Source organism: Pteropus alecto, unplaced genomic scaffold (genome assembly GCF_000325575.1).
Source record: "Pteropus alecto unplaced genomic scaffold, ASM32557v1 scaffold338, whole genome shotgun sequence".
NCBI classification, from domain to species: Eukaryota; Metazoa; Chordata; class Mammalia; order Chiroptera; family Pteropodidae; genus Pteropus; species Pteropus alecto.
The window spans coordinates 3,260,836-3,286,924 of NW_006441995.1; the positions used below are offsets into that span (position 1 = coordinate 3,260,836).

A 26,089-nucleotide genomic window follows, 5' to 3' on the forward strand; every position below is an offset into this window, starting at 1 on the left:
AAAAGAGAAAGAAATCTTGCCATTTGCAACAACGACCTACAGGGTACTGTGCCGAGTGGAGTAAGTCAGACAGAAGACAAATGCCATATAATTTCACTTACATCTGCAATCTACAGAACTAAACAAACAAACAGAAACAAACTCATAGATACAGAGAACATTTTGATGGTTGCCAGATGGGAGGGGTGTTGGAGAGGGTGAATAAAAAAGGGGAAGGGATTAAGAAGTACAAATTGGTAGTTGCAAAATAGTCATGGGGATGTAAAGTACAGCATAAGGAATATTGTTAATAATATTGTAATAACTATGTATGCTGTCATACGGGTACTAGATTTATCAAGGTGATGACTGTAAGTTATATCAATGTCTAATCACTATGTTGTAAACCGGAAACTAATACAACATTGTATACGAACTGTAACTGAAAAATTAAAAAAAAATTCTTAAAAATGAAAAAAAAAAAAACCCAAAAGGCAAGCCACAGATGAGGACAAAATATTCACAATACATATAGCTCATAAAGGATTTTTATTTAGAACATTAAAAAAAAATCTCACAACTCGATAAGATAACCCATACAAAATATGGGCAAAATATTTGAAAAAGCACTTCCCAAATGAAGATAAACAAATGTCAAAAAGACACATGAAAAGATGCTCAACATCATCAGAGAAATGCATATTAAAACCACAATGAGCTACCACCACTACACATCCACTAAAGTGGCTCCTATTAAACACAATGACAACACCATGTATTGACAAAGATATGGAGCAACTGAAACTTTAATACATTGCTGGTAGGAATGCAAATGATACAACTACTTTGGAAAAGTTTCACAATTTCCTCTAAAGTTACACATATACTTACCATAAGACTTAGCAATCCCACCCAAAGTATTTACCCAAAAGAAATGAAAGCCTATATCCACACACAGACTTGTGACATATACACATAGCAGTTTTATTCATAAGAGATCAAAACTTAAGATATTCATTAACAACCTAGATGTCCATCAACAGATATGAAAAGCTACAAATTGTAGTCTCTTCGTAAAACAGAATAATGCTCAGCAAAGAAAGAAACGTATTACTGATATGCATAATAAAATGGATGAATCTCAACGCAGATTTCAAAAGTATTATGCTGAACAAAAAATGTCAGATTCAGAGTACAGGCTGTATGATCTATTTATTTGAAATTCTAGAAAAGTCTAATCTAATTTATAGTCACATAAAGCAGATAAGTAGTTGAATAGTGCTAGTTGTTGGGGTGGTAGAGAACTGACTGTGAGCACTGGAGAACTTTTTTGGGTGGTGGGAATATTCTACATTTTGATGGTAATAGTGATTGCATAGGTATTCACATTTGTCTAAACTCAAACTATAAATTTATAAAGGGTGCATTTATTATATGAAAATTATACTTTAATAAAGTCAACAGGGTGGGCAGAGGATACCATGGTTCTTTTTACATTCTTCCCTTCCAATTAAATCTAGAGTCAATATTGTGGTCTACTACAATTCCAAAGTCAATAGACCTTTTAAATATCCTGAATAAATGTTTACAAGTTACCTTGTTATTAAGGAGAATTTCCATGATTTAAAAAAAAATCTAAAATAAATAATTTCCCAATTTGTTTTTGTCTCATGCTTACTTTGAAATATAAGCTACACTAATCTTTGTTGGGGTTGGAGCAAATCATAATAGCCTTTGTCCCCTCCTGATTTCTGAGCTACTCGAGACAAAGAGAGTCAGGCAGATAGAGATTCAATATGTGTCAGATTTATTATCAGATGTGATGTCAGAAGAAGTCTCAGTTAGAGGATGTACTTTTAGGTTTGTGCCAAGAATGACCACCTAATGTCAAAGCCAGAATTAGGCAGACCTGTTCATCCAGGCATGGGCGGTCCTGCAAACCACCGGTTTTCCCTTGCAAATGCAGAGCCTTCTCTGCAAAAATTACATGTCTGGCAAGGGACCACAACATAGGCTCTCTGCAGGCATGACAAATCCAAAAGAAGGGGAGAAAGGACGTTTTATGTCCAGTTATTTATCCTACACTCCCTCTCCTGAGGAGGTGGAAGGAAGGAAGAAGGGAGAGATCAGGATTCCTTGGTTAGTGGATGTCCAAAGAGCACTGTGAAAGGAAGCCACCTCCACCCTCTGCCTTCCCAACACAAGGTAAATTAACATTTCTCAACCTTTCACAACAGGTGAAGTTCACAAACAGCACACATTAAGGCACAATTCATTGTACATTAGTTGTAGGGTCACTCCTTCGCTTCCATTCAAGTGGGCATATTTAATTGTAAGTGACTAAGGTGACATATTTCAGTTTACTTTGGTAATGAGTAAATCATTTACAAATTTCTATATTTTATTACTGGTTAAGAAAACATTACTTTGTCAATCCTAAAATGCCATCAATTACAAAATACACCATCAGTTTAATAGTAATCTCTCAGGAAAAAAACACATTTACTGTAGCCATTGATTTGAAGATAATTACCAAACTATAGCTCTTGTGTCAATTCACAACTCATTTAGATACGTTATGTCATGAAATCAAAGTCCAGAGTCAGTTTAGAAGGGCTTCTGACTCACGAAGCCTGAAATTAAAGAAATGACAATTTCCTACTGCCGGGAATGGCAATGAAACGAGTTCTGACATCATTACATAAAGCATAATTTTCAAACTAAAAAGGCTATACTAATCGGTTATAATCATGGAAACTCCAGCTTTCTGAGACAAAACATTTTTAAGTCTTCGTTATAGTTTTGCCATATAACATCAATTTAAAAGCTTTTCCTACTGAGACTGCCATACAATTTTGACATAGACCTCAACTGTAGTAGCTTTAGGTTCTTGCACGACTTTTCAAAGTTTATGTAGTATTTGTTAGTACATTTAAAATAAATATTCTATATAATCTAAGAACCTATTGTCTAGAGAATACTAAATAATCTCAAATTATCAGGCACAGTCTTGGCGAGTAGTGTTCTGACTAATGAGTGTCTATGCCATATAATTTTCAAACAAGAAAAATACAAATTATAATCGAGTTAATTTCAGTGTTTAGTGTTGTTTCAGAAAGTATATTAAACATCTTTAATTATATTACTATCATGAACATGAATTATTTTTCTTTCAGATTCAAATAATTTGTTATTACAGTTAACAAGCTTAGTAAATGTCAGATATCAATATTCACATCCTTATAAAATAATGTATACATTTTTCTCTTCAGGCATTGAAGAGCATTAGCTAAGCATCTTTTATGGCCTAGAAAAAAGAAAGTTGCTTTCTTTCTCCACAACTCACTATTATTTTTCCTCCTCTATCTTATGTGTAAACCATCTTATGTCTTATATCTGAGTAAGGAAGAGACGATTCTGACCTACCAATGTCAATAGAGAGGAAACACAGGGTCTTTAAACATCATATAGTGGCTATATGTACCCCATCCTGGGTCTTGCCTCTTTTGGGTTGAGGCATAGACTTTATACCAAGACGAATCCCCAACTGATAACCATCTGTCCTATAATATCAGAAGTAGTGACTTCTCACTTTTAAACAAAGGAAAGATTACAAAGAATTTCTCTTCCTTTCTTAAAATTAGAAGAAACTGAAGTTAAAACTAATTCAAGTTCTTCAAAGAAAAAGCTAGCATTTACTGAGTACTTTATATGTGAGATATTATACAAGGTGCTTTACATATTTTATTTTCATATAAGAAAGAAATTAATAAATCAATCTAATTTTTCGAAAGCTAACAGCACAAAATAGGCAAATCTTTAAAATATAGAAGAAAACTATTTATTCACAAATTACACAATAAACAAACACTCATTATTCAAAACAACATACCAAATAAGTGCTCACTTTTCTAGATACCCAACTATCTAACGTTTGAGAATATTTCTTATTAAATAAAATAACAAATAATATTTGTTTTTTGGATCATTCTAAAATTAACCTCTCTAACCAGAGCTAATTTTATAATGTAACTATGGGGGAAAATATAATACTTTTCAAGGCAAGTGCTAACTTCTCTGATTCTGAAAAAGAGGTAAACATTCCGCTAAAAGAAAATAATTTTTAAATCATCTCAGAAAAATTTAGACAATTACTTACATGCTCCAACAGAATAAGACTTCTGAAAATAAAGTAACTTACTTTCATCTTTAACAAGAATAAAATTAATTTTACACCAATAATAGATTCCTGAGTGTCAGAAGTAACAGTACCCAGTAGTTCTATATAATTGTACTACAATATGTATAATATAAAATAATTCACGTTAGCAATGACCATATTGATTTGTGGACATAACTGTAATGTTTCAATGAACTATTTCTTCAATATATCCTTCTCTACTCGTGCGATCATGCCGTAAATTACATTTCAGTTTCCACTTATGCTGTACCTAACTTATTCACTCATTGGTACTCTAACAATAACATTTCTATGTTGTTTTTTAGAAAGATATAATTTAGCTGTTTAAAATTGTGATCATTTCTCGTTTCACTGAGTAGTTATGAACAAGTTATCTAAAAAGGAATTCCAAACCATTAGCTGAAAAATTATAAGCAAAAGCAAGTTATTTTCAAGGTTTTTAAGCTGTTTAAAATAAAATACTGCTTTGACTAGGACAACATTGCAGTACAATATATAATGTAGCTTAAAGGGCCATTCATTTTTTTTTTTTTAAATGCACATCTTAAAAATGACTCGTTTGTGGTAAGGACTATCTACTTTAACAATTAAAAAAATAAAACCATCATTCTTACATTTATCTGTACTTCACACATCTAACAAATACTGAAGATGGCAACTACCATGGTTATAATTTTAAAGTCAAAACATTAGCACAAATCAGAATTAAGAGAAACTACAGAAAATGTTCAGAATGTACACATTCGCATGCATTTCCAGCCAAACTTTCAAAGAGTCTACATATAACCAAATGACAATTTTGAATCAAAATGAATGTCAAAAATTTTCAAGCTTTGTGACAGACTTACCCTAATGAAAGAAGAAAAACAGAAGAAAGAATTGTAACAGCAGTATATTTTTAGGAGGGAAAGAAATCACCTACTTCCTTTATCATAAAACAGAAGTCAACAAGTCAACATTTTAATAACACTGGCCATCAAGTTATTCACTATTTGAGAATTTACTTTTCAAGTTGTGTCTTTAAAATGTATTCACTTATATATTTGGATTATTTATTAATCAAAAACCATTTTGTTCAGAATTCTAATTTTAAGAAGTTTAAATCATAACTTATCAAAGCATAGTCCAAACACTGTACAATAATTCTACCATTTAGTTTTTATATACCTCATCTGAAAAATTTATTTTACAAACAGGAGTTTCTCTATGTTTCTCCAGAGTAAATGCCCCTATGCCTAAAGCTTTAAGTGGCAATCAAAAAGATAGATTCAAATAATTTCTATGCTTCATCGGGCTTTGATAAAAACAGAGCCATCTGGTGGTAGAGCACCATCTTCCTTCTCAGTTACAGTCTCTACAGTACCAGAAGCTGACACAATAACCATTGTTTTATTTGCTGAAACTGTCTTCTGTTTTTCAGCAATAGCTGCACAAACAGCAACAATCTCATCACTTTCAAAGTCGTAGTCAGGAATTGACTTTGGAGAGATATGTGTTACTTCCACTGGTGCTTCACTTTTTTTAATCCTCTGGGCTACCTTCTGCTGCTCCTGAAGCGTTCTTGCCCAAGAAAGGTCTTCTTTCCATATTTCAGGGTTCATTGGATAGATGTGAAGGGCTACTTGAAAACTTCGAATTGCCTAAAGAAAAAAAGGTTAGGGTTTTTCGTTTGCTTTGTTTTAAAAAATGAGTATATTTAACATAATCCATATATGTCTTTTTTTTTTTTTTTTAACATAACAGAATGTAAGAATGATAGAAAGGTCAATTCCTCAGAAAGATAAAACAATTATAAATATATATGCATCCAACATCAGAACACCTAAGTATATAAAGTAAACATTGACAGAACTGAAGGGAAAAATAGCTATAGATCAATAAGGAAACACAAGTCTTGAATAACACTATAAATCAAAGGGACCTAACAAACCTATACAGAACATTTCACCTAACAGCAGCAGCATATACATTATTCTCAAGCACATGTAACATTTCCAAGATAGATCACGTTATATTACATATCAAGTCTTAACAAATTTAAGAGGATGCACCAGGTATCTTTTCTGACTACACTGGAAAAAACTAGAAATCAATAGCAAAAAGAAAACTGGAAAATTTAAAAATATGTAGAAATTAAAGAAGAAATCAAAAGAGAAATTAGAAAATATCCTTACATGAATGAAAATGAAAATATAACATACTAAAATTATGGGATGCAGCAAAAGCAGAACTAAGAGGGAAATTTATAGCAATAATGCCTATGTTAAGAAAAGAAAGATCTTAAGTAAAAAGTCTATTTTTGTACCTCAAATTAGAAAATGAAGAACTAAGCCTATAATCATTTTCCAACATACATACCCAATTCTGCATAAAAAGCTAAATAATTACTCATAGAGCTATATCCAACTATTGACTTTTAATTTACTGCCTGTTCTATTTAAATATACATTTTCTTATGTTTTAATCCATACATATATATAGTAAGAATTGTTAGATGTTAGAAATTTTAGCTTGCTTTCAATATGTTTTTCATAGTATCCCTTCATTACGACATTCAGTAAAGTCATTTTTTAACTATTCCAGTCTTTCAAAAGAAGAGATGAAGTGTACATAAAAATGACAAGTTTAGATTTTTTAAGTAGAGCCCTAAAAAACATTAAATGAGGACAAAATAACACTTTTAATTCCTCCAAGAATTTCACAATATAGTGGAGAGAATCATTATCAATAGAAAAAAACAAAAACCTAGTTGAACAACTAGTACTCTTATTTTAAAAACTTTAAATATTGAATAATTTTACTTTTATTGGTTGTTTTAAAGTATTTGTTATCTCATCTGCAGTACATTTTCTTTATTTTTAGGAGAATTTTTGCTAAACATTCTATCCTAGAGATTTTTTTCCATTATCTAATAGGCACTTACAAGCAAAAGATATAATGATCTGTAAGTTTAAAAAAAGAAGAAATAGGAAAAAGTATTACATGATAAATTTTTGTTGTTTTCCTGTTAGCTTATTAGAAAACCAAATTCTTGAATTTCTTTTTCCAATTCTGCGATGATTTAAGTCTTCAGGAGAGAAAAGATGACTATGTTAAATGGCAAGGAAAGAAAATGGCCTTTGGCTGATCTGGTTTCTGTCACAATATCATTTTTAAGTTACTCTACTCCAATTGATTATTTTCTCATCAAAATTTCCTACTTATTATTTTTGAGAATTTGACAAACATCTTTTTTTTTGTAAACAGAAATAATAATATATTTACAAGAGTGCCAGAAAAACCTAATTTATCTACAACTTACTAAAACCATTGTTAGCCAAGTTAAATTCCTGGTTTACCATTTTTTTTTAGCCTTTAACGAAAATTTTTTATTTGTTTTTAATTATTTTGTCTTATTTTTAACCATAAAAGGCCAAGAAAAGCATGAAAAATCTTTATTTACTTAATGACGAAAAGGAAATTTGGCAACATTACATTAGATTTGCAAACATTTTTTTGGAAATTAGCTGTCATCAGGGATATAGAAGCCCTGCCAAAACAAAAATAGGACAATTCTCAGAGCTAACAATCACCTCCTTGGCCTTTGTGACCTACAAGGTATAGTTCAGACAAGTTGAGAAATGCTTTAAGTACCAGGTTATAGTAAACTTTACACAGTATTTAATTTTTATAAGCTTCTACTCTTCCCCGTTTTTCCTCTCACTAAGCTTAGCAATTTTTCAGTCCAAATAGTTATCACCACTACGCTCCCATATTCTACTTTCTTCCCTCCCTAGCATAATCTTTTAGTGGTTTTGTCTCCAAAGTAATACTAATGGTACTTCATAATGTACTATATTTGATGATGAAAAGAACTAACTTGAAAGTTGCTTATTTTATATTTAAATAACATTTACCAAATGTCAATGTTTTATGTTAAAAATTTTTTTTAATGTCCGTGATTCCAAATACCTGAAAAATATTCTGACCCTTATATAAATGGCATTTATAACGGAAAAAAATGTTTGGTAATAACTCTGATTTGTGTTTATCATTTAATACCTTTAGGAGATAATTTGTTATTCAATTTTTGCATAGATTTGATACATGACTAACCTTTGGGTTTAGCTGATCAAAAACATGTAAAAATAAAATATCAGCAGTATAATCACCTGACTTCCTTACCAAGACTATCTCTCCTAATCCAAGCTGAGCACGCCCCAAAGTTTGCCAAGACTCCCATGAATGTGGATTTCTCTGAACAGCCATTTCTGCTGCATGAACTGCAGGAAACATTTCATGAAGAGACATCAGAACCTACAGCCAAAAAGAAAAAAAACAAAACCTGTCAGTAATATTCATAAGCTAAAAAACTACTAATGGATAACCATACATAAACAACTCTTTTCATTTTTAAAAATATATTTTTAGTCTGGCAAACATAGCATTTCAGTGGTTTTGACCCCCTCCTCTGCCATTTGGAGTCAGGAATTATATTATTCTTCCTACTCCTAAAATAACTATAAAAATATAAACTATTCATTTTTTAATTATTAACCTTATTATCCATCTTGTCAAAACCATGCAGTCATACTAGCATGGTGGCTCAGAGCTATTTGATCTCTCAACTTCACTTCTATTTATTCTTTACAATGTGGTTTAAATGTGGTTTTCAGGGTACCCCAGGACTTGCTGTTAAACTAGGTAAATTTAAATTTATTCAACCACTCATCTTGGCCCTAGTGAACATCTTCCTACTATAAAAATTATTTAAACACTCCACAGGCCTCCACACAACTGGGTTCTTCATACCATGCAAACCAGAAAAATCAAGTAGTTCCAGAACCTTCTACCTTCTACCCACGAGAAAGGGCTGGATTTTATCTATAATCTTTGGGACCATATGCATTTCACATAATTTGAGACACAATCATCATTATCAGGTTCCAAATTAAACAACTCATTTCATACAGTTTGCCACAAATTCTGCCTTTAATATATATATATATATTCAAGATTGAAAATTAAAGACTTATCCAAATGAAGGTCCTCATAGCACTTCATTCAGTAGATGTAATTTATTTGGGCTTTTCCTGGATAAACCCAAATCGAAGCTGATAAAAAATGTGCCCTATGCTTGAGATCATTAACTGAAAGATTCTGTTGAGTGTGTAGATCAAGGCTGAATGACAACTACTCCTTGCCAAAAATATGTGTAATACTCTGAGATTTGAAATCTCTTGGATAACCTAATCTAGGTGCTCAAAGGTTTTCTTTATCAACTTTCCTATAAAATAGTAGATATGTATTTTTAAGTGTAAATGTTATTCTTAAACTATTAATAAACCGAGTCTATTCTGACCTTTGGCTAAGGACTAGGCCATTTTTAGAGAAATATCATCATCCAGAATCCAATCCATACCAATTCTGAAGAAACTTAGTTATTGCTAAGTCTACTACACTTAATTTCCAAGGAAAGCAAATACATTTCATTTATTTAGAAGATCACTAGTGACTTTTTAAAAGATATTCATCTGCTCATATCTTACCATAGTTAGGTTGAAATAAGTTAACTTCATTGTGAAGGTAAACAAATTTCTAACTGGACACATAAGGAAGAGCTATAAATAATATGGTAACTTATTTTTTCCCCCCAATAAATTGTATTTTAACAAGAAAATGGAAGAAAATGCTATTTTGGTTTATCATTGCTCACCAAACAAACGTAGTGCAATTTCATAATGAAAGTGAAATTCTTTATGATCATTACCTGTGATTTCATCTCATATAGGGTAGCATCATTTGGGGTTAACTGTAGTGCTTCATCCCACTTCTGAATCGCCTCTCGATATCTGTAGTTGTTAAAGTTACATTAATATCATATTTTCAATAAGTCCTTGAGAGTACATGACCAAATTTAAAAACCAGATAGTAAGGAATAATTGTTCATCAAGAAATATAGCTATTCAAGAACTGACAATAATGATGTTACAAAGAGCAAGAAATTTTAAGAGATAAAGGGAAAGGAGAGCAAAAGAGGAAAAGGCAAAATATAAATGAAAATATAAATGAAAATATAATCTCGCACGCACTCTGGGCTGAGAAATAACCAGAATGTCTCTTTTTTTCATCATCCTCAATGTCTGCACATGTTGTCATTCATTTTAGATATGCTATAAAGAACTTTTCGTAGGAATTTACAATCCAGTTGCAACCCTGGGCTCTACTGCGGTAACCTAGCTGATAGCGACAACGATTTAAAAGTTTCCAGGTAATTTTGTAAAGATTCTTCAGTTTTAAGTTTCCTTGTCTATAAGCTCCATGAACACAGAGATCGTGTCTTATTTCATTACTCTTAATACATGGTAGGTTTATAAGATATGGGTCAAATGAATGAAAAATAGTATGGAGATGGTAATTTCATTGATGATCTCCCAGTCAGGTCTCTCTCTTGAGCTCCAAAGCCATATAGTCAACTAACATCTCCACTGAAATGTCTCATAAACTTGATATGCCCAAAACTGATTTTAGCATACTCCATGACAAATCTGCAGAAGCATAACAGCACTCTCTTTTTTAAAAAATAAAATTATGGAATGAGTAAGTCCTACATGTTATCTAAAGGGGTCATCTTCACAGCATCCTTCACAAGTGATTAACTCATGTATACTTGAATACTTCTATAATGAGAAAGCTGTAATTACCAGAACATTCGTCATTATGATGAGCTGAAACTTTCTACCTTGTACTTTCCCTCAATGCTACTAGTTCTGCTTTCCAGAGCTAAACAGAAAGTATATAATGCACCAGTTTTTACTCCTAGCTACATACGGAATGATCTAGGGGGATTAGGGAAGGGAAACACACATACACGCAGGCACATGCGCTGGTCCCTGCCTCAGCTCAATCAAAATTCTCAGAAATTCTCAGAGTAGGACCCAGGCATCTGCAATTTTTAAAAAGTTCCCCAGGTAACACTAATAAAAACCAGGGTCTTAACGACTGATAATATCTCTCATAGCATATTAAGCCCTATCAATGTGCTATCTTCTCTTGAATCACTTCTTGTTACCTATTTTCCAGACCTTTCCCTTCCCCTATATGTGTTCTTGTGCATAATTTCCTACCTAATATGTGAAGATCCAAACCAAACATAACAACCAAGATGTGGGCTGATCTGCACTATTATTTAAGCAGGGAGCAAAGAACTAAAGAAATAAAGACAAAATTTGGTAGAAAATACATAGTTGAAGAACATAAAAAAGTACATTCTCTGTTTTCACCTTGCTATGGAGTTCCTTTACTAGTGAATAATACGTATGGGCAATACCATTTCTCGGTCTTATGTCATATCGACAAATGGCAAATGGGCTAGAGCCTGCTTAGAATAAGTTTGCCATGGTACCCGCTCCATGGCTAGCAGCAAGGGTGAGGGCCAACAAGGTGGGAGTGTACTTTACAAAGCCTGCTTTAACTGCCATTATAGGTTGTAGCAGTGGCTATTTTTATTTTGTAGAAGCAGGCTATGTACAACTACAAGCCAAAAAGGCTGGTGGCAGTCTTTGTTCTCAGGCAAACCACATCTGAATATGCAAAGAGGACTATCAGATCTACTGCCCTGACCACTGTTAACATCTTCTTCCCTAACAGGGGCCCCTGCTGAGTCCTGAGGAGATATCTGTTTAAACACCTAGTTTAACTCTGGGTAAAAGACTACTTACATGAATTTTAGGAACTGCCAGCGATTTGGACAATGACCATTATTCACTTCACTTTTATAATGTGCTACCATGATGCTGTTATGTTCTTCCTTGCCTCTGCCTGTATCAGAAATATTCTTGTCACAAACCAAATCTCTAAGAGCTTCACTACTGAAAATGATTTCTCTATCAAGGATTTTGCCAAACTCAAGGATCTGTCTAGAGCCAGAGCCTCACCTGAACTCAAGTTAGCAAAGGAAAAGATGAAATGGAACATACACAGAAGGAATGAGAAAGTCTGAGCTTCATTGTTTTAAAAACCACAGCTTCTGAAAGGAGAGAAAGGGGAGGAGGAGGAAGGTAGGTGCTGCAGATTCCAGTGGCCTCTTCCTTCTCTGATCTGCACATGTACATCTATTCGGGCAGCCTAAGACTGCAAATCTATGCTGGCAACTAAAACACACTGTTGGCTTGCACTGGGTATTCAATTCTTTTTAATGCAAAATGTTCTTAAATCAGGTCTTCCTCGCATTCTACACCTGAGGAAAATGCACGTGCGCACGCACACACACACACACACACACACACTCATAATTTTACCACCCAAAGATGATAATTATAGTTAATATAGTTAACATTTTATTGCTTCACCATCCAAAGACGATAATTATAGTTAATATAGTTAACATTTTATTGCTAATTCTTCCAGTTTATTTTAATGTATTGTATATCACACAAAACATTTTTTTCACGTCTTTAAATCATCAAATCCTTCTCTCAGCAGCATAATGCTTAAAGAATGATTACTATTATTCCAATGCAAAATTCACTCAATTGGGTTCTCTATTGTTAGACATTAAAAATTACCCTTTGGTACAAGGTTTCAGTGATAAGTAAGTTTTGGGGATCTACTGTACTATAGTTATTATGATTATAGTTAACAATAGTGTATTATATACTTGAAAGTTGCAAAAGAGAGTAAATATTAAACTTTCTTACCACACAAAAAAGTAATTATGTGTAACGATGGCTGTGTTAACTAACTTATTGTAGTGATCCTTTTGAAATATATACATGTATCAAATCATCACATTGTATACCTTAAACTTACACAATGTTATACGTCAATTATATTTCAATAAAGCTAGAAAAAAAAATTACCCTTTGGCCATACAATTCTCTTTTGGAAGGAAGTGGCCTATGAATAATAATTACTGAAGAAGAAAAATCATATGTTAGAGGTCAAATTTAATACATATATTATATTTGATGTAAAACTGACTGGAAATGAGATTATCTTAGAAAGAAGTTTGTAAAACTCAAGATATCATTCTCATCGATTTCCTTTAATTAAGAAAAAAGTCAATAAGGGAAGAAATAAATATTACTTATCTATACTACCTCCCTTCAGATTTTCTACTGATATATGACCTGCCAGCTTCATAAGAAATATAGTTACAGTTCCCAGTTGGTTTACTTATTAGAGCTAGTAATCTCTATGCTAATCAAAAATTCAAAGGATACTAATATTCTTTAAATACAAGATTACATCTATAATACGAATAGTAGTCAGGCTGTTTAATCCCCTAGAAACTAGCCTAAATGTTTAACAATTAGAATCATAATTTAAATTTTTGATTTTTAGTCTTACAGAAAAAAGGAGAAAAATCCTTATAATGAAACACAAATAAATAGCCTCTCGTCCTTTCTCCTCAATCTAGTCTTCGAAATACATGTGCACGTACTCACGTAAAAGCTCTATTTCAAGTGAACACTTTTAATTTAAACTATGGAAACAATAAGAGACTATGAACCTGAACACTATTTTCAAAACCTTTATAAGAGACAGAGATGGAAGTTTTTCCCTTCCATAATTTAGAAATAAAAATAACAAACCTCTAAGATGTGTATGAGGGAAAGTTCTTCTTTATGAGGGAAAAAACAGCTAATAAATGCAGAAGGAATATCACAATTTAAAAAATTATCATTTATGAAATAATGATCTAGGCAAGACCACCAGTGGATGCTAAAACCGTTACGGAAAAGATTGATGCAGATCTGCATAATGGAGGATAAGGCTAATATACTACACAAACACTGTTAAATGATCCTAGCATCATTATATACATCATGACGTGATGTAGCAGAAAGTAAACAACGGCACGAATAGCCTCGCACAAAAAAAGGTTTTTGAACCTGAATTAAAGTTGCTAGACCTGACTTCCAGTTTACAGAAAATGAGACAGAGGATAAAGTTAAATGATCCAGAGGGGAAAAAAATGAGGCAAATCCAGAACGAGAGACATTCTACAAAGCAATCTGCCTGGTCAATTTTAAAAGTCAATGTCATGGGAAAAATTTTTTTTAAGTGAGAGAATTGTTCTAATGGTCTAAATAAAAGGCCCATAAACTTTTTCTGTAAAGGGCCAAATAGCAAATATTTTAGGCTTTGGAATCAACTGTTGCTGTAGTGTGAACACAGCCAGAGAGACAATACAAATGAGTGGGGCTGTGTTCTGACAAAACTTGATTTGCAAAAATGGATGGCAGACTAGATTTGGTCCACTAACTGTAGTTTGTAGACCCTGCTCTAAATTAAAAGAGATTTAAAACACATAACAATCAGTAACAATAAATGAGCCTTGACAGTCAAAAAAATCAGCTTTAGAAATTTTATGGACAATTGCAAAACCAAATATGTATTAGATACTAGAATATATTAGGTAATTATTGCTGTCTTATGTGCTAATTGTATTATGGTTATATATAAAAATGTCCTTACTGATAGAAAATTCATATCAAAGATTTCAGGAACATGCTTTCACAAGGTCTGCCATTTATTTTTAAAACATACACAGATTAAGCAAATATAGAAAGATAACGATTGCTGAATTCAGATGATGGGTAAACAGGTGTTCACTGTATAATCATTCAACTTTGCTTTATGTTTGAAATTTTTCATAATAAAACGTTAGAAACCAGTTTTTGTTGGAAAATTATATGCACGTTCTCTCTTTATACACACATTATGCATCTGTATACACACATGCAGTAACCCTTAAAACCCAAGTTTGTTACTTGATAACAATATATTCAAAAGAAAAAAGGAAAAAAAAGTAAAATATTTTTTAAAAATGCACCCAGTTTGACACAGCAATTCCATCTCTACCAATCTTTCTTTTTGGACTAACCTGTATATGTGTACATTTATATCTCTGAAAAGATATTCACTATATAATTTTTAAAAACCAAAGATGAAAACATCCTTTCTCAAAAGTTAAATACATTATAATATATCATACAATAAAATATAAGTACCTCTTCATATCCAAATCTTTTTGGTCCCTGATTTTAGAGAGTAAGAGTCTGGATGGTAAGAGATCTATACAGCCATTAAATATAAATCTAAAGATTAGGTTTATATTTCTTACAAATCTAAAGATTAGGTTTCTATTTCTTATAAATCCAAAGATCGTCTTTGGCAGGATATCAAACTGGTAGCTGTCGTTGCCCGTGGGAAAGTGAACTAAGAGTCCAGAAAACAGGAGTGAGGGCAAGACTTACTTTTCAGTGTATATCCTTTGTTATTACTGCATTTACTTTTTAAAATGATGAACATATGTTACTGCCTCTTCCTTTTCATTAAAAATGTTAAGAATAAAATAAACAAACCAGAGAACTAGGTAGGATCACATACAGAGAGAGTAGATGAAAAAGTGAAAAGACACCAGAGATGGCATTTCCAAACTTCAGAGGTCAAGCAGAAAAGAACAGGCCAGCAAAGACAACTGAGAAGCAGAGGAGAGGAAGAAGAAAATTCAGGACTGTGTGTGGTTTCGCAGAAACCTAGAGAGAAGTCTGTCATAGAGAGACTGATGAGTTGTTCTGAATACCTCAGAAAGATCTACTAACATGTAGGTCATTGCTGACACTGACCAAAACAGTATTCTTAGAATGGAGGGGACAGAAGCCAAACTAAAGAGTGAACTGGAAGTAAGACAGTGGGAACAATGAATGCTGACAACTCATGTGGGAAGGATTTCTGTGAATACTGAAGAGACAAATGAGAAGATAAGTGCATAGGAATATAAGATCAAGATAATTGAGCAGGTGTTGGGACTGCAAATTGGTGCAGCCACTATGGAAAACAGTATGGAGGTTTCTCAAAAAACTAAGAGTTGATCTACCATATGATCTAGCCCCTCTACTGGGTATTTACCCCCTAAGACCCGAAAACCCATATCCAAAAAAATATTTGCACATCAATGTTTATAGCATCATTATTCACAGCGGCCAGGATATGGAAGCAATCAAAGTGTCCTACAATAGAAGATTGGATAAAGACGCCGTGATACATATATACAATGGAATATTACTCAGTCATAAGAAGAGATGAAATACTGCCATTTGCGACAACATGGATGGACCTCGAGATAATCAAGAGAAATAAGCCAGACAGAAAAAGTTGAAAATTACATGATATCATTTATATGTGGGATATAAACCTAAAAGCAACAAATGAACAGAACAAACAAACAGAGACTCATAGACATGGACAATGGACTAGTGGTTCCCAGACAGGGTGGAGGGTGGAGGGAGGTACACGGGGTAAAGGGGGTCAAATATGTGGTGACAGAAAGAAATCTAACTATGGGAGGTAAATACATATATGTCTTACTGTTCAAGTGTACAGCTGAAACTTATTGGATTTCATTAACCAATGTCATCATAGAAAATAAATTAATTAAATTTTAAAAAAAAGATAATTAAGCAGGAATATAAGAATATAAGAAGGAATATATATCTCAAACACAACATGTTCAATCTAAACGAATCATCATCTCCTACTAATACCATGATAGATTTCTATTTGATTTTTATTGTTTACTTGTAAAACACAATTTTATGAGCCTATGTAGAACTATCAGAACAAATTTAAAAGCTAATCCCATACAGCCACATTTTTAGCAAATTAGTAGCTAATATTAAGATTCCTCATTTTATTTCCTTACTAAAAACTATGATGTCAAGAACTTTTAGGATTTCATCTTGTTTCATATTGTGTTTCTAATAATATTTATAATAATTGTGCCCCAAAATATGTAATGATAGAAATAAATTTTCTGGTTCAGTATAGATTTTGTTATTAGACATGACTTTCTTTTGTTCAGCATATACTATTTGAAATTTAGTTTATGGATTAAATAGTTGAATGTAATACCTGAAACCATGAAACTCCTAGAAGAAAATATGGTAGTAAGGTTCTTGACATCAGTTTGGGGGATGATTTTTTAGGTTTAACATCAAAAGCGAAGACAACAAAAGAAAAATTAAGAAGTGGGACTGCAACAAACTAAAAGCTTCTGTACAGCACAGGAAACAATCAAGAAAATGAAAAGGCAACCTACTGAGAGGGAGAAAATATTTACAAATCACATATCTGATAAGGGATAAATACCAGAAATATATAAAGAACTCACACAAATCAATAGCAACATAACAAAAAATCCGATTAAAAATGGGCAGAGGATCTGAATCGATATCTTCCCAAAGAAGACATACAGATGACCAAAAGGTACACGAAAAGATGCTCAACATCACTAATCATCAGGGAAATGCAAATCAAAAGGGAACTCTGGTGCACTCTTGGTGGAAATGTAAACTGGTGCAGCCACTATGGAAAATAATATGGAGGTTCTTCAAAAAATTAAAAGTAAAACGACGATATGATCCAGCAATTCCATTTCTGGGTATTTAATTATCTAAAAAAAACAAAACCACTAATTCGAAAAAACATATGCACCCCCATGTTCATTGCAGCATTATTACTAAACAATCACGAAGACATGGAAACAACCTAAATGTCTATCAACAGACAAACAAATAAAGAAAAATGTGGCATATATACACGATGGAAGAATATTCAGCCATAAAAAAGAATGAAATCTTCTCATTTGAGGCATTATGCTAAAGGAAATAAGTCAGACAGAAAAAGAAATACTGTATGATCTCACTTATATGTGGAATCTAAAAACAAAAACCAAACCAAAACAAAAAACTAAGCTCATGGATATAGAAAACAGATTGATGGTTGTCTGAGCTGGAGTGGAGGGGGGCACAAAAATGGGTGAAGGGGATCAAAAGGCACAAATTTCCAGTTATAAAATGAATAAGTCATAGGAATGTAATGTACAGCACGGCAATTATAGCTAATAATACTATAGTGCATATTTGAAAATATCTAGGAGAGTGGATCTTGAAAGTGCTCATCAAAAAAAATTTTCATAACTATGTATGGTGATGGATATCAAGTAGACTTAGTTTGGTTTTTTTTGCAGTATATACAAGTATCAAATCATTACTTTGCACACCTGACACTAATATATTGTTGTTGATTATATCTCAATAAAAAATAAAGTTTAGTTTATGTTCTTGATTTTGTGGGAGCCTTCAAATAGACATTATAATGATACTGAAAACAGTTTTAGATAGATCTAACTGAACTGACAATCACGTGATACCCAGGGTAGGTAAATCAGGTTCCAGCTTTTAGACGATGATCTATTTCCTGAATTAAAGAGAAAAAAAAAAATCTCTAAATTATTCTGAGTTTCTCTGTCTAAAATCTGGAGTAGCAGTCTGAAGAAATTAAGAACAAAATAATGTGTAGTTATATACAATGAACATTCATCACGAGGACCCTAATTTCGAGCAGCTTAAGGCTCAGGAAAAAAAAGCAAAAAACAATGAAAGAGAAAAAATATATTTCCTAATTGCATATTTTCTCAAGACAACCATATTTAGGGAAAGGGGAACTGACCAGGAAGAAGTGTTGAGCCAATGTTCAAACTAGCGTTCCAGTAAAAGATAGAAATATACTTTTAAAATAACTGCAAACTGCTCTGCATTTTACTTACTATCATTTATTAGCATTATGTGAACACAGGATTAAGTAAGTCATAAAAGCTACTTTCAATAATAATTTAAACTATTTGCTTACACAAAAGAACAAACATGCCTTTAAAAGCTTCTAATTTAATATAGACAAGAACAAACAATTTAGGATGGATCAATTCACTCTGGAAACAGGGAGGAGCTCAAATAATGATGTCAGCTTATACCTAGCACAGGACGTTTCTCAATTATCGTATTGAAAGCAACTACTATATTCTACTCCTTACTACACTAAACAATGAATTTTCTGAAATAAGTAAAAAGTCACAATTTTAATCTCTCAATTTCTACTTCAGATACAGGGATCATTTAAAATATTTTACCATGTATATTATTTATTCATTTAGCATACACATAAATGACACAAAATAAAATTCACTGGAAATTAATTTCGGTATCATAAAATAATTTAGATCAAATAAAAATATATACAGTAGTAAGCAGGCAAGACAATAGCAAGTTGCCTTATTTTAATGATAAATATATGCTAAAATCACAAAGTATGCAAAAGACAAAACAATAACTAGGACTCCCTCTGTTCACCTGGATGAACCCAGTCACTTGCCTTCTTGCTTCCTCAAAGAAGCCTTCTGTGGCCCCTTATCTAAATCATCCTGGTGATACTTGCTCATGGTACACAGTTCTTTTTCTTTATAGAACACTTAGAAACTTTACATTTATTTCTGTCTTTGTTGAAACCAAAATCTTTACATAAACAGTGTGATAGGTATTTTGCTTATCAAAGTACATTGCACCTAACACATATCAATAATTTCTGAAGGAATAAGGTGGAAACAAGGAGTAGTCCAAGTCTTTGTAGGATGTACTGGGACAATATGGAAAGGCCCTGACAAGAAAATAGCTGCCACTGCCTAATCCTAAGTCTTAAATTCCACAATTAGAAACGTAGTCTTAAGAATCGTAATGCATCTCAGCATATTTGGACTACTCCAAAAGCACATTTTTGTCCTAAGAAAGATACATTATCTGAGAAAAGAAAATTAATCCTAGTGATCACTGAAAACTTTCTAGTCCATAAGGTAAGTATAAAAATCCTAAATAAAGAATTATCAAATTAAATCCAACAAGTTATTAAAGTATCAAATCCACATGACCATGTAGGGTACACCTCACAAAAAAATTATGAAAGGTTGCATATATAACAGATAATGGATTAAAAAAGTACATGACATTCAACAATACTTAATATAATTTAATACCCATTTCTGATTATTTATAGCTATTCCCTATAATGTTCTTAACAAAAAGTATATATACATCAAAGAAATTTAATCTCTTGGTATTAAGCTTTAATATTACATCTAAAACCAGTAGGTGATTTCAAGCCTAACTCTAAATAATATTTGCAAATGTTATTATAGACACAATGTGAAAAACTTTGGAAATATTAGTTACATTCTGTCTTCTTTCTCTAGAAAATTAACTTATTCCATAATAATTGCTCATAATTTTCTAACAAACAAATTACTAGTAAATTCTGCAGGATTTAATAGCAGCAAATGTAGGGGTGGGGGTGTATGAGAGAAAAGGGTGAAGAGTTAAAGAAGTACAAATTAGTAGCTGATAGGTGGTCATGGGGATGGGGAGCATGGCATAGGGAATGCAGTCCGCATTAATGTAATGGCTAGGAGGAGAGTCAGAGGAGAGAAAGAGTAATCAGGGGGATCATTTCATAAACTATATAAATATCTAACCGATGTACTGTATACATGAAATAATAAAATTTTTAAAAATACTAGCAAATATATTTCTTGCAGTATTAGGCCATCTGTCCAATCTTTGTTCTACTACTCACCACCTACACCTCTGCTCCACTCCGCTGTGTCTTCGCCCAGTCCCTACCACACATCATGCCTCTGTTCACGTGCGTCCCCAGGGCTCATCCACATGCACATCAAGGATTCTGTTCCTCCTGCTCTTCACCTACTCAAAGGCTCTCTCTCCTCTAAGACTAATTTAAAATCTCATGTTCGTCATGAAGACTTTGAATGCCACTTTATGGACCACATAGTAACACATATTTCTAAAGTGTTTTGTTTTCAAAAGCATTTAAGATATAATTACTTAACATACAACTTTCACAAAAAGTTAATTCACTTAGTACTCACAGAAGTCCTATAAGATTGGCATTACTCGTTCTCATTCTACCGATGAGGAAACAAAGTATGAAAGCAGCTACAGGACTAATCCAAAGGTATTATTAATCCTGCAGAAAACAGGATTTGAAGCCAGCTCTTTAAATACAAAACCATCGCTTTCTCCAACTACCCCAATGCTGTCTCCTGTTTAATTTTTCTCTAATTCCTCCATGTATTTTTATCTTATCTTTACTAATGAGTTCAGTGACCAAAAGGTAGAGTTACTCGCATTCTCTACACTGCCCAGAACATAGTGCTAATATCACAGATTCTATCCACCTCATTTGTTCTACTTCTTCAAGAGAAGTCTTGGAAACCATCAGACAGATGTACAGAAGACATGAAAAGAGGGCCCAGGAGTTGGCATGCTGATAATAAATCAAAAAACAAAACAAAACAAAAAAACAAAAAACAAAAAGGGAAAGAAGTAAAAAGTAATTCTACCTTAAGACAAAAGTAGCAAACACTTCAATCCTTATTTTGTTCTATCTCATCATTCCAGGTACAGAAATTACAAGAAATCCCAAGACTAGGAGATTGGGTATATGGGTAGAAAGAACCAGGAGATTAGAATGTTAGATATAGACCTTAAGAAACTGTGATGTTTGAGATTTCAGGAGTCTGTATGCCTTTTGAGGAAGGGGATGGAGGTCTTTGGTCTCTAGACCAAGGGACAGCATAGTAAAGATTCATACAGTGAATAGTTCAGGTTTTGTGGGCCATACAGTCTCAGTACTCAGTACTACTATAGCATACAATCAGCCATAGATGATACACAAACAAATGTGCATGGTTGTGCCCAAATAAAGCTTTATAAAAACAAAGTGGTTTGCCGGCCCCTTTTCTACTTGGCCCAGCCACTGTTAAAATTTCTCAGATTTGTCAAACATCCTTTTTACTTTTAGTCCTATTTTCTGCCTAACTCAAACAGAAGCAGTTATCACCCCATGGAGGGCATTTAAGGCACTGTGTAGAGAGGCCTTTTTGGTTGTCAGTATGACTTGGAAGGCACTTGTGGCAGGGGATCAGGGATGCTCCTGGAAGATAAAGGGCAATGTTGCCCAACAAAGAACTGTTCTGCCCAACATGCCAGTAGCACTATCACTGAGAAACAGGACGGCTTACCCCATCCCCACCCCAAAAAAGCTGCTTAGGTACCTAAATTTACATTATTCCAAAGTACAAAATAAACTAAAAAGTTCAAGATGATACTATCACTAGTTCTGTTTTGTCATTAGGCAGGTATGCATGTATGCACACACATACAAGCATGCACGTGTGCAAATACAGGTACATTGATTTGAGGAAAAAAGAAAAATGTTCTCTCCTCTCTATTGCACTGCTTTTATTTTGAAATTATAACTATTGCTGATAGCAGAGGCATTGCTAAATGAAATGTGCTTTGTTACCCATAGGTTTATTTAAAGGAACAAGTGAGCTGTTTTCCATTGGCTATTGACTTATTTCTCCTGGCCTACAAATAAAGACTAACACTACTTAGTTCCTCCATTTTTGGATCAGAGGTAAACTTGGCACCTAATAAATGGTCTCTCATAATTCCTACAGCATATCTCTTAATTCAACTTCAGTTTGGAACACTCTGAACAGACACAGCCCTTCTGCAGCTGTTGGATAGGAAGCATTAAAAGATAAAAATTTGGATTAAAGTCACTGTGGTTAATAAGTGACCAAAGTCTGATTCGGCCAGTTTAAAGACAACACTAACAGTATGCCACTAAACTAGCACAAGGAAGGGAGAAAAATGAATAGCTTCAGGGGTTACACAAGGGCAGGGTGAGATAATACCCTACACTGAGGTAAGGAACAGCTGGTCATCAAGCCAAATAAGTTAGCACACTCATTTACCACACAGAAATGTCAAAGTGTTTAGCTACTTTGCTCTCAATTAGATTTCTAATTTACTGTAGCTTCAAGTTTAATGAGCTCTACAGTTATCAGTTTACTCATTTAATAAATATTTATTGAGCACCTACTCTGGGCCACATAGTATTCTAGGTACTGAGCATACAGCATCTAACAAGACATAAATGAACTCTACTCTTCTAAATCTTACATTCTAGAACATTTGCATGTGGAAAAAAAGGCAGAAAAAGACAACAAACTTTATGTTAAAATACAATAAGTACCAGGATAAAAAAACAAATGGAGTGATGTGATAGCGACCAAGTGACTCCTCAGAATGCACGGTCAGGAAAGGTCTCTAAGAAGACATTTGAGCTGGGATCTGAATGTTAAAAAGTCATCAGCTAACTGAAGATCTGGAGAAAATTCATTTCAGACAAAGGGAAGAAAGAGCCCAAGGCCACACTCCATGTTGTGAGAAAAGCAAAGAAAACCAGCATGGCTATAGTAGGAGAAGGAGAGTGTAAGACGAAAGAGGGAGGCCAAAGCCCCATCACTTAGGGACTAGCAGGCCACGGTTATGACTATGGGTTTAACTGGATGTGTGATGGGGAATCCATAGAGTTTTTACACAACACAGAGACATCAACTGATTTATTCTGAAAAGATCAGTCAGGTCCAGGGGAGGAGAATGGACTGCAGAGGTCTACGTATGAGCACGGGAGGCTACACGAGTAATCTAGATAAAAAATGACAGTAGATTAAATCAGATGATAACAATGAAAAAAGAGGGGAGAATAAAATAGATTTGGAATATGTTTAAAGAGTAAAGTCTACTCGACTTGGATCGGATATGAGGACTGAAAAAAAGGAAAGGAATCCAGGAAGATGGTTAGCTTGGGTTACCTGGGAAATAGAGCATGAGGCCTGAACTTACTGGCTAACTCTTTGTGGGGAGAAGGATCCCAGGGAGCAAGAGTGAGGGAATAAAAGAGAAGTGAGGCAGGAAAGAGGAAGAATAAATACAAGGTATATGTTAAGTTGGCAACAGTTTCAAAAATAAATACAGATGATTGCTAAGCTTGCAGAGGTTCTTCAGAGATACTATATGAAATCTCTGTGTCCTGGAGACAGTTTGGGGTGGGGGGGGGGAAGGGAGAGAAGGACAAAAATTATCTGCAGGCTCGCTACCATACCCTGTCTCCCACCAATCAAAGTCTCCCCCACAAGGCTTTAACTCACTCATACTTCTGGGTATGTGATCCAGTCCCTCCAGAGCAGCCACAGGTCCAAACTGGCCAGTGTCGAGGTATAATGGTCTTTCACTGTCAGCACCATACACGGGGGCTCTTTGGTCTATGGCAACAGCAGCAGCTGCCAGGGCTTTGTGGTCACAGGAGCAGTATGAACTGTCTCAAGGGCAGGGAGCTGGAGCTGAGTTGGACTGATTAGCTGTGGTTGGCACATAAATCAACAGAGCTGACCCCGGGCTTTTGGGCTTAAATAACTGGGCAAATGGTGGGGCCTTTTCCTGATATAGGGAAGACTGGAAAGGACCAGATGTTTGGGAGAAAAATCAAGAGTTCTGTTCAGTACACAGTAAGTTTGAGATACTAATTAGACATCTAAGTGAGTATAAAGTAAGCATCAAGAGATTTAAGAGGCTGGAATTCAGGTGGGAAGACAGCACATATATTTGTAGTCAACAGTACAAAGATGGTACTGAAAGCAGGAGACTAAGTTTAAGAAGGAAAAGGCTACATAGGAAAAGACAAGAAGTACTTTCTAAATACTGTGGCCCACCAATATTTAGAAAATAAGCAAAAGAAAAAAGCAAGCAAAGAAAATTAAGAAGTGGACATTGAAACAAAGGAAAAACATGACAATGTTGTAGATTAGGGAGCAGTGTTTTTAGGAAGGGAGTGGTCAACTATGCCAAACTGTGAAAAGTACAGAAAATGAGAACAGAGACACGATGACTGAATTTGACTAGATGGAGGTCATATAACCTTTACAAGAGTGGTTTCAGTGGATTAGCGTGGACAGAAACCTGACTAGAAATGGACTGAGAGGATAATTCATCAAGAAATGGAATTTATGGTGAAAGGGAACAGAAATGGTAGGGCATGCGGAGTCAAGAGAAGCTTTTAAATGGATGCTATAAGGATATACTTGTATACCAGTGAGAAAGAGCCAAAAGAGAGAAAGGAACAGATGACATCAAAATGAAGATCATTGTCATTACATCTATCCATGCTAGCACTCAATAGAATGTGTGTCACCCAGCCAAATCACCCTCAAGTTCACTTTGGTAGGTACACTTTTCTGGAGACAACTCATGGTAAATTCTAATTATATTCCTGCCTCACACACATACACACTAATTCTCAGAGAAAAACAGACCACTTAGCTTCACAACCAAATATCACCATCTAGTGGTTGAAACCTTAAAAGCCAATATATCAAAGTTAGGACCCACACTGTGACAGACTATTGAGACGGTATATCCTCGTTAGCAATAATTCTAGAAAAAGATGTCTAAACAAAGTAACTTTCAAAAAGAAAAGTAATACTAAATGGAATGTACCAATTACACATAAAATCCTAAAATATAAGATCCAAAGTACGTGTACTGAGTGCTTACTAGGTGCTGGGGGCATGTTAAGCTCTTTTACATGCACTTGCTTTTTAATCCCCCAATAGTCTTGAGATAAATCTCACCACTTTACATATGAGGAAACTGGAAACTGACACTTAAAAAGTTAATAATCTGCTAATGTTTATACCTTGAAATGATAAAGCTAGGATCTGAAATGAGGTCAAATGACTTCAAGATCCACAGTCACCCATTAGATTCACTATGCTGTCTCTAAAAAGCACCCAAACTAGAGATAGGGTAGAAGAGTAAACCAGATTTTGGTTACAAAGAATTTAGGATGACATTAACACACCTGAACCATGCTGCATTTAATGTGTACAGACAACTCTCCATGTGCTAAATAAAACTAAATGAGAAAATACTGAGGGTGAAAAAAAAAAAAGATAAGAAAAAAAAAAAAAGAAAATCACAAGGAGGCAAAAGAATATATCAGAAAGAAGTGGCTCACCCCTCTTCATCGACCTTCCTCCCTGCCTCCTTCTCTAAGCAATTTCTCTAGAGGTATCTCTACTTCTCTACCACTCTAAGGATTATTACTCATTCCAGGTTCAAAGCTGTTCTATACTTTGTTGCACTTAATCCTTACCATTTTACG

General features: G+C 33.9%; 1 protein-coding gene across 3 annotated transcripts in view; it reads right to left on the reverse strand.

Moving 5' to 3' along the window:
• Positions 1-2,362: 2,362 nt before the first annotated feature.
• Positions 2,363-26,089, reverse strand: part of TTC33 (tetratricopeptide repeat domain 33) — a 36,212-nt gene continuing 12,485 nt past the window's right edge. For all 3 annotated transcript variants that reach the window (XM_015595329.2, XM_006919507.3, XM_025052157.1), the window contains exons 3-5: positions 9,930-10,011; positions 8,345-8,476; positions 2,363-5,820 (exon numbers count right to left, since the gene is read on the reverse strand). In XM_015595329.2, coding sequence (XP_015450815.1) covers positions 5,467-5,820; positions 8,345-8,476; positions 9,930-10,011 — 568 coding nt within the window. In that variant the 3' untranslated portion in view covers positions 2,363-5,466. The remainder of the gene's footprint in view (positions 5,821-8,344; positions 8,477-9,929; positions 10,012-26,089) is intronic.